Genomic DNA, 10,845 nt, shown 5'->3' with positions numbered 1-10,845 from the left:
TGAAATATGTAGATATATCAGGAACTGAGTCTGTTCTTAGCTCTCAAGGTAAGAACTTCTTGTTAGAAACCGATCTTTGAAAATAACTTAGAACCTGATGCAAGGAATTCCCACCATCTAAAAGTGTCACAAATTGAGGTGTAAAACGTTAGGCTCTTTGAGTAGACGTGTACTGTTTTCATTGCCTGTGGTTCTGAGGTTTTTAATGGTCAGCGTATTCTTCTTTTCCTCCCTATAACACCTGGCTAAAATGAAGTGCCTCCACTGGTATTACATTAAATTGCTTATTTCATTTCAATGATGTACATTTTCCAAAAACAGACATCTAAAACAAGTGACCTGTTTCAGGGAATGTAAATTATTTTCAGAATTTCAGAAATTGAAAAGGGATAAGAGGAAGGAGAAAATGCTGGGCTGGTGTGAAGCGATAGCCCGTAACCCTCGCAGGATCCCTAACAACACGCGGACCCCCGAGGGCTCAGAGGAATGGGCAGACGCCTCGCAAACCTCCACACTGGTGAGTGCAGCCGTGGTACCTCCAATGGCTTGTGTGAATGGATGAGGAGGGAATGGGGAGGGGGCCGGGGAGGGCTTCCTCAATAGTTCTGTGCTTTGCAATGTATTATATTGCTCATATAGACGTCGCTTAATCAACGGGTAGTAATAAAAACATCTTAATTTCATAGAATCTAGAGTTTAATTCAGATTAACAATTTTTTTTTTTCTTTTTGTTTCTTTGGACATCGCCCGTCCGTTATGTCAGGGACCTTACAGAGATATTTAAAGTTTATACCTTGCATTCTACACTTCGGTAATGGAATCATTGGAGGAAAACGAGTACCGTTATCCAAAAATAATGAAAAATCAGAATCCTACCTTCTGTATTTTCCTATATTGAATCCTTTTTAAAGGCATTTTTAGAATATATAGGATTCAAAAAATTATAATTTTGATATAAAATCGTAAATTGCTAAAATGATTTGAAGACCAGATCAATAATATACTCTTTCTTGTTTTATTTTCTGCGTTAAGTTTACACGTTCGGCTTTAGCTAGCTTTTATTTCCCAGTGATTAGGAAAAGAGAACTCATTAGCAAAAGGAGTTTTATAAGTTCTTTGTTTAGGTTTTGGCTGCAACATACTTCATTTTGATTTAAGGGAGGAAAATTCCATTCAATCTCTAAGTTTTAAATTGACATGTTAGTTGTATTTTAATTGCTATTTTACCGTTTTATAAGAACACGTACTTTCATTAGCCTGATTTATTAGTTGATGAACATATAATTAAATATAAGCAAAGGTTTTAGGTTTATTTTTTTATTTTTATTTTTTTTTGCGGTACGCGGGCCTCTCACTGTTGTGGCCTCTCCGGTTGCAGAGCACAGGCTCCGGACGCGCAGGCTCAGCGGCCATGGCTCACAGGCCCAGCCGCTCCACGGCATGTGGGATCTTCCTGGACCGGGGCACGAACCCGTGTCCCCTGCAACGGCAGGCAGACTCCCAACCACTGCGCCACCAGGGAAGCCCTAGGTTTATTTTTTTACTTTTGAGTTATTTGATAATTTCTATCATTTTACATAAAAACAATGGTCCTGAGCAAACATTATAGAGTGAATTTCAAGAGAAACCATGGAAAGGAATAGGCTTTCAATTGATAAAACATAGAAATGGGAATTCTGTTTAATTCCATCATCTTAGACTGTAGGGAGAGGGCTGAGGGTATGAAGAAAGTATGCAATGTGATTGGACAAAGTTCTAGGGAATAGATTCTTTGAAATTATTATCTGCAGTGTTTCATCTCAGTCATATGCTCTTTTGTAGATTACCGTTTTCAATAAAACTGCTTGGCATGAGTTAACACCATTTAAATACACATGTTGCACAATATTTATACATAAAGCTGGATTTTGTAGGTACCATGCAATAACTAAAATTTTTTAAATAAAAATATTACTTCTGTGATCTCATTAGAGTGGCTTTAGTGCTTAATTACTATTTCATAGAACCATAGATCAAAACCATTAAAAAAAATCTTGAGCCAACATTTGGCCTGACTTTCTCTTATAATTTTGGGTAACCTAATATTAGCTTCATTTTACAAATGTGTAGTAACCCAGAGAAATTAAGTGACTTTCCCAGTGTCACTTAGCTAGTAAATGTCACTTCTAGGATTACTAGAAGCCTGGCTTCTGAAGGTAAGGCATGCTGTATTAGGGCAATAGTCTTCAGTCACTGTAACCTAACCCCCAAATCTCAGAAAAATAAAATATTTCTTATGTCATAGCTCATGTGTCTGGGCAGCTCTCCTTAGAGGTTCACTGTCAAAGGTTCACTGATTATTCAAAGACTCCATCCCTCTTCTTATGCTGCCTTCTTAAGTACATGGCCTCTTAGGTCACTGAGGAAAGGAAAAGGCTATGCTGTCCATTGTGCGTGAGCTATTATGGAGCAACCTGAAGTGTGTAGACATCCTTCCATTTGCCACAACCTAGTCTCATAGCCCCATCTGAACTGCAAGGGAGGCCAGTGAATATCAGGAAGCTATGTGGGCAGGAAAAGCAGATAAGGACATCTCTGCCAAAGTCCACTCTTGTGGTCGCCAAACATTCATGTCACGTTTCCACTCTTTCATTAAGAAGGGCTATTATTTTCCAAGAGAGATAACTAAACATTCTTTCAGTCACTGGATTCAGTTCAAATTCATGGTCTCTGGTTATTCATTGTCCTCATCTAATGATGATGATGGTCAATCACCTATAAATAAACGATTTATATTTTGCAACCAGCTCCCAACATACATATATACCCAATATGAAGGAGAGGAGTAGGAAAAGGGAAACCACAATAAACACTCATATTTGGACAGAGAAAGAACTAAATGGACATGGAAGCCAGTGGTGTATTCCTGCTGGACAGACATTGTCAAGTCTCCCTGACAGGATCCTTGAATTGGCTTTGACCCTGCTCCCTGGGAGATCTCCCTTGTCCCTGCTTTCCTCTAGCCTCTGGATACACCCTCTGGGAAGTTCTTCCTTTTCTATTATTCTCCTTGTCCACATTCAAAGTGCCTAATGAAACTTGTATAGCCTTAAAATATTTTATTTTCCTGTTTGGGGAAAATTATGGAACCAAGAGTTGTTTTAAGTCTTAGGAATTTCAAGGCTCATACTGCTGGAATCACGGTATTTCAGTACGACCATCCTCTGCAATCTGCTAGGGCTCTGATCTCTTTGCTTTCCGGTAGTCCGTGTGCCTAGCAGAGTTCTATCTTGGTTGCCCTTGATTTCCAGTTCTCCATGTCTCTATCTCAGCATGATCGTATCTTGAAGAACAGGCAGGAGGACCACATCCTTAACCTCTTTGTCCAGAGATGCTTTGTTCAACTGAGAGGGTCCACTCGGTGTCAGCTCTGAAAATCATATTAGCCTTGAGTCACTTTATTCAAATGTAACTTTTCATTGGACCTTTGTTACTCAACACTCACTTCAATGGCATGTCTACCAGTTGGGGTTTAGAAGAAATCAGGCATTGGGTCCAACAAACCTTGAAACTTTCGGATTCTCTCTGTTCCTGGTCAGATCTGCTCTCACACAAGCCGCTTAGTTCCTGAGCTCACACTTCTCCTGTAACACCTTGCTGAATGTAGCTGATAGTACTTAACATACATTATTAAGTTCTGTTTTTCAATCTGTTTTGAGTGTTGCCAGCCCAGCAGGCCCAGGGTCTGCCTCTTGAGTTAATTCAAATAGAGATTTTGCCAGTAGTTTTGCCCAAACATCATGCAGATAAATAGCTTTCTACCTTTGTAAACAGTTTCCTCCCTCCCCGTTGCTTAAACATTAAACAAATACCACATATTTTAGACTTTTCTTATGGTAGCACAGACTCTGGCTAACTGATTTCTGTATTCGGGTAGTTATAAAAGTTGGGGTACAGTCAAGAAAACAGAAATAGGCAATTTTAACAATATATAATGTGAAAAATTATTTAATCTGCTATTGGAAGATTGAAAATGTCAGAAAGGTACACAAGTTTGATAACTTCAAGAAGTAGCAACCACCCATACAGAGGAGTCACACAGGGAGGAGACTAGAGCTACTCAAACCTAAAAGGTTGACGGAGGGACCCCTCAGAACTGCACCCCAACTCTGAGGAGGGATGCTTCTCAGCTGATGAAGGAACGTTGGAGCTCAGAGGAAGTACCCTGAAGATCTAGGACCCAGACTCCTGAAGGGGATGCACTTCTCAATCCTTATATATTCAAGTGGGGGGAAGGGGCTGGTGCTGTAAACGTAGTTCAGGGTGTGTGAAAAAAGCTTAGAAACTGGACCCACCTTCCACTGCCGACTTAAGTCTTGTGGGATAACGCTAACAGAAACAGAGTCCTCTCTCTCCTCTTGTCTAATGGTTTCTTTTAGCACTAGCGTTGGCAGAACCTGACCAAGAAGTAAATGTCAAAGGAGACATCTGGTTTGAAGGCTCCCAGCTCCAGCATCTCGGTGTAGAATACAGGAGAACGGATTTAGGGCTGAGTGATATTAGCTTAGTAATCAGTATGGAAAATTAAGCATAGAAGCTTTAACAAACTCAGAAATTTCATAGGCTTAACATAATAAAGGTTTGTTTTCACTCATGGCTCAGTCTGATACAGGACATTTGATTCTCAGACAGTGAATGCAGAGATCTCTGCTCCTCCCATCTCCCAGGGCTGCTGTCTTAAACACAGGCCTCCTGGTATTGAGTTTATCACTTAAGGGGTAGAGTATGAATGGGTGACTATGTAGATATCAGTTTAGGTTTGGAAGTGCTAAGCATCACTACCCTGATGCCGTTGGCTGAAACCAATGACACATCCCAGTGTATCTGTCAGAATGATGGGAAATAAGGTCTTCCTATATGACCAGAATAGGGAAGTTGAGAGCATTTGGCCAGCCTCTACCACAATGCGTTCATTCTTTGAGTGGTAGTTTTGCCCTGCCTTTCCATTTTATATCCCCAGGATTTACCTATTAACTCTCTGCTGTCACCCGGAGCAGTTGAGGCTTTTCTGCACAAATCATACCCCATCTAATGACGATGGGGTGGGGGGAGAGAAAAAGGAGGATGAGGAAGATATGATGATGGTTGTTTGCCAGGAGCGTTTCTAAGCATTTCACACACATTCCCGTTTGTAATGCTACAAGGATCCGATGAGGTGGGCATGATCATTATCCCTATGTTGTGGATAAAGAAACTGAGCTACAGAGAAATGTAAAACCTGCTGAAAGTGACTTAGGTAATGACTGGTGAAGCTGAGATTCCAACAGTCCAAGCAGTCTAAAACCGAGGGCTGCTCTCCTGTCTTTCAGGTTGGGGGAAACAGTCATTATTTGAGTTGACACATTTGGTTAAACAGAAAGATTGTAAAGGAGATAATAATACATGACAGTGTGTGACATAAAAACAAATAGGGCCTTTTCTTTATAATCTCTTGATTACATGTGTCTGTTGGATTACTCTCTGCTCTGCATTGACTGACATATAAATATGGCCAGTATCACCACTGCATCCTCAATAACTGACCTAATTGGAAAAAAATAACACTTTTTTTAAATCTACAATGCAGTTCAAATTATCTGCTTTTTAAATTCAGAAAGTGCTTACTTAGCCTAAAATCCCTTGAGTAAGAACATTGAAGGGTTTGAGAGATACTTGTTAAGCAACCATCTTCATAGTTTTAACCTATGGGGTGAGGGAGCCCTTTGTATGACAGGCAGGGAAGAAACCTTTGAAATTTATTGTAACACAAGTTTACATGTTAAAAACAAAACAAAAAAATACCTTATACTGACTATACCCTTAAGCAATTGCTTGAATCAAATCAGAGTTCAACATTAAATTCAAAATGAGAGCAAAAGATATCATAAGAAATAGAAATAAGAAGGTGAAAGATTTTATGAGGAATGGAGTTTTAAAAAAATCTATGGAAGTCAAAATAGGGAGATCGAAAAATGCCATTTTAGGTAGTCATCCAGAAAAAATTACTTTCCTCTAATCAGTGATGGTTCTTTAAGGCTATAAATAGACTATGGTTAGGTAGAAAAGAAGAACAAAGTGTCACTCTATGTGTTAGATGAGGTGATTTGCCACTTCCAATCATGTATGCATCAGCTCAGGGCACATTTTCCAGGCTTCTGTGTACATGGTCTGGGATGAGGTACTTGCTGCTCTAGAAAAGACTGAAGATACTAGATAAGAAAGCTTTCAAGGAGAAGTATGTTTTATATATATATATATACACATATATGTATATAATTATTTGTAATAAGACATATATTTATAAAGCTTTATAATTTTCAAGCAGTCTTTATGTCCATTGTGTCATTATAGCTCACAACCATTCTGAAATGCAGGAGTTCCCAACCTCCGGGCCACAGACCGGCACCAGTCGATGGCCTGTTAGGAACCAGACCGCATAGCAGGAGGTGAGCGGAGGGCAAGCAAGCGAAGCTTCATCTGTATTTACAGCCGCTCCCCATCGCTTGCGTTACTGCTTGAGCTCTGCCACCTGTCAGCTCAGCATGAGCTGATGTCAGCTCAGCAGCTGCATTAGATTCTCATAGGAGCGCGAACCCTGCTGTGAAGTGTGCCTGAGAGGGATTGAGGTTGCGCCCTCCTTATGAGAATCTTATGCCTGATGATCTGAGGTGGAGCTGAGGCGGTGATGCTAGCACTGGGGAGCGACTGCAGGTACAGATTATGATTAGCAGAGAGGTTTGACTGCACAGAGACCATAATCAATCAATGCCCTTGAATCATCCCAAAACCATCCCACCGCCTGGTCTGTGGAAAAATTGCCTTCCATGAAACCAGTCCCAGGTGCCAAAAAGGTTGGGGAATATTGCTGAAATGTACACAATACAATTTAATTATTCAAACACATAGTGAAATGGAGATGCTGTTAAGAGATTAAGTGATTCACTCCAAATCATAAGGACTCAGAACTTCTAATTTCCAGGTTATTTATATACCACACCCATTATGAGAAGTTGGTAGTGTTTTTGGCATAATATAAGTGAAAATAGTGTATCTCAAAAAGGTGAAGGAATTCACCCCGGTGGCAAATCAGAATTTGTGATTTCTGTCTAATTTTAAATCCCAAGATTTTTCCAACTTGCTATAAACTCTTTCTAGGAATAATATAACTTAATAATACACATTTTAGAGATCAAATTTTCAGCTACTGGATGACTAAGTACCTCCTTACATAGCCTGATAAGTATTTATTAATGAAACAGGCAGCTAAAAAGATTCATGTTTAATTACGTCATAACCTTATTTTCAAAATAGAAGAGTTATGTTGAAGGTTAAAGTTCCATAGTTATTGAGCTTATGAAAAAATCAGAAATTAAAATGATGCACTTTTATTTTTACTTCTTTTTGTATGTTTTAATTGAAAAGCCATACCATCATCAGCTTTTTTGTTGTTCTTGTTGCTCATAGACTTTACTAGTATTTTCTTTGGTTTATATTAAACCAGCCCACTTGGACATTTGCGTAATATAGATGAAATCAGCCCCTGAACTTGAGACTTCTTCATCTGGGATGCCATTCTTTATGATTTAGTGAACAATGACTGGATATCAAACAGAAAATGAATGCATGCCTAGAATTTATGTAACTTTAATTAATTACAAGTGATCCTACCATTTCAAAGATAATATCACAAAAGAGCAAAATTAGATGAAAACATAAAAGAAAGTCAGGTAGAGCTTTTGCTATAGACAGATGGATATAACATCTTTTTCCTTAGTCTATGCCAAAATTTGTAATGTTGATATCATTTGCTACTGGAAATAGCCATATTATCCAAGTCTAGTAGGTTGAAGTATTTTGTATTCAAAATTAACAAAATGGGGCTTCCCTGGTGGCACAGTGGTTGACAGTCCGCCTGCCGGTGCAGGGGACACGGGTTTGTGCCCCGGTCCGGGAAGATCCCACATGCCGCAGAGCGGCTGGGCCCGTGAGCCATGGCCGCTGAGCCTGCGCATCCGGAGCCTGTGTCCCGCAACGGGAGAGGCCATGACTGAGAGGCTCGCGTACCGCAAAAAAAAAAAAAAAAATTAACAAAATGTTTTAAATTATTTGCCTTCTATGCGTAACTTTCAGCAATTGTTGATGGAATTGATTAGAGTATGGTGTATTGAATGTAATATATAATATTTAATCATTAAATTGGAGTGAAGAAATACACCCTTTTGATCAATGACCATAATATTTGATCCAAGTCAACTATCTTTATGCAAGAATGGTAACAAATAAAACTGAGGGAAAAAGGAATCTGCTTCATAAATTAGTAATATGGAGATGATGTTTATTATGCAAATGAAGGAGATAGGAACAGGGAGTATATGTGTATTCCTAATAGATCTAGATTATATGCCGAAAAGCTTCTTTTCGTAGATCCTTGCATGGCTAGCTTCTTCCTTCAAGACTTGGCACATCTACCATAGCAACTTTGACTGGAGCTACTCCTGATTTTCATCCAACTGTGCCTCACCCATTCCCTCTCTACACCAATTCTGATTTTCTTTTTTCTTTTTAATAGGTTCATCCTAATCTGAAAATAGTTACATAAATATGAATGCATGTTGGTTTATTTTCTGTTTTCTACACTAGGATATAAGACAAAAAGGGAAGATCTGTCCTGTTTACCTCTATATCCCTGGTGTTTTGAACAGAATAGGAACGGAATAAAATTTGTAGAATGGATAAACAGCTTGAGCAGACAGCATGAACTGAGAGAAAGCAAAATTATTTTTTGTTTATAAAATTCTGTTCAGTACGATATCTCATATTAAATCCCTCTTACTAGAAATGCCTATGCCTTAAAATACGGAAGAACTAGTCTGAAAGATCAAACAATTCTGAGATGGTTTCTACGACAGAAATACATAAAGTTTTGGAAACTGAAATCATGATTATAAAAGCTACATTCCGTTGGAATAAGGCTCCCCTTTGGTAAGAATTTAAAATATTGCAGATAGCTTCCCCAGTGCGTGAGACAATGAAATGTCAATGCATCCTTATTAAGAAAACACATTTACCGATTACGGTTTACCAGAGTCATCTTCCTTACTCTCTTGCTTTCCAATCATCCCCTTAGTCGATTTTTAGTCTTAGCAGGCTGAAGGAAATCATATATCTGCCTACAGCAAATGGACTGGTATTGCCCTACAAAAAGAATCTCTCTTAGGAACCAAATAAATGGTAAATAAAAAGAGGAGTTTGAGTATATTAAATTTCTCATTAAACATATTGACTTATTTGCAATAGGTTCACCCTTATTTCTTTCAGTCTCTGAGCAAGTGGGCCAGCTGCTCATTGTGTGATGGCCTTTATACATTCTGAAAATAAATAAGTCAGGGCAGACAGAGTTTGCAAGGTTTTTTTAACCTCATTTTCTTCCTCCCTTGGATTCTTTCTTATTTGATTGTTTATCAGTTATTACGTTTAATTGCTATTACAAAGCCTTTACTAAGTACTGCCAAAGGCAATAATGAATGAAATCTAAATTTTTATTAGAATAACTATAAAAAACAAAGGAGGGAAATGACATAAAAGACCTCGTGCCTTTCAAGAGCTTTGATTTTTGTAAGGAAGTAAATCATTAAAAATATACCCCAGTGGTTTTTATGGAAACAGATTGAACTGAAGAATGCAAAGAGGGGGGAGACTGGTGCCTCAAACATCACATCACAAAGAAAGGTTACATTCGCCGTGCAGCTTAAAGTAATGCATTAACTTTAATTGTATAGCTACTGAACAGTGTCAAAACATGATTATTCACAATAGTAATGATTGATCTAAAAATGCTCCTCAGAGGAAGAGATCTTTTCCTCTCCAGAGCAAGTCACCAGATCATATTCAGAGCTGTTCTTTTTCAAAATGTGTCATGTCTTTCTGTTTCATTTAGATATAAATTAAATTGTGAGCTCCTCAAAAAAATGTTTAATTCTCAATAGTTGTTTAATTCTACTGTCTGTATAGTATTTAGAACGTACTGATTTTCCAATGCACTGATTTAATTTTCTGAGACCCAATGGTCATTTTTGTGTGTACCCAGATAGACAAGTGTGGAGTTGACCTGCCTGCTTTCTCTCCATTCTTAGCAGGCTGAAGTGATACAGACAGCAAAGTTGTCTTCCTTGTGTTGGTTTTTGTGGGAGTGTCGTCATGTTTTATAGCAAGGGACCAAGCAGGACACATTGACGTGATATTTGTCAAGTCAGCTTGTTTGGGCCTCAGAATAAAAAAATGTACCTGGAAATAAGTGGAACATTTCAGAGTGGTCCTGAAGAATCCAAGCTATTTCTGTGCAACAATCTTCTTACTCAGTCTTCTTACTCAAATAGGATAGAGTTCATTTATAGCTCAGATACATTTATATCTCAAAACACAATTACCAATAACATAATAAGAGTATTTTTAATGCCTGTTCTATGCTGACAAGTTTAGATGTGTATCTCAGAATGTCCTGGTAACCCTGAAAGCAAGTACTGCTGTGCTAATGACACCTACAGAGAAATGAAGATGCAGGAAGACTAGAAAAGTGGCAGAACAGGAATCCAGAGTTCTATGCTACTTCATAGAGTGTATTTTGTTCATTGAAATATTTGATAGTCACATCATTTAATATGATGTTGCTTAACCTAGAGTAACTACCCTACTAATTCATCACTGTGGTCGTTGAAAGGCCTGATGAATGAATTGTTTGACATCCAGGGCTGTCCATTGTTGAGTTTCAGTTTGGGACTCCAGAGCTGTCTGTTGTCATGGAACAAAATAGGGGTAAGTCTCGGGGGA

The 10,845-nt window shown here is 38.5% G+C and overlaps 1 protein-coding gene across 2 annotated transcripts in view; it reads left to right on the top strand.

The window, feature by feature from the left end:
• The first annotated feature begins 406 nt into the window (after positions 1-406).
• The window catches only part of MARCHF1 (membrane associated ring-CH-type finger 1), a 322,296-nt gene continuing 311,857 nt past the window's right edge, over positions 407-10,845 (top strand). For both annotated transcript variants that reach the window (XM_060147541.1, XM_060147540.1), the window contains exon 1: positions 407-517. In XM_060147541.1, coding sequence (XP_060003524.1) covers positions 407-517 — 111 coding nt within the window. The remainder of the gene's footprint in view (positions 518-10,845) is intronic.

Source organism: Lagenorhynchus albirostris, chromosome 4 (genome assembly GCF_949774975.1).
Source record: "Lagenorhynchus albirostris chromosome 4, mLagAlb1.1, whole genome shotgun sequence".
Taxonomy (NCBI): Eukaryota; Metazoa; Chordata; class Mammalia; order Artiodactyla; family Delphinidae; genus Lagenorhynchus; species Lagenorhynchus albirostris.
This window is presented reverse-complemented; position numbering and strand designations above follow the sequence as displayed.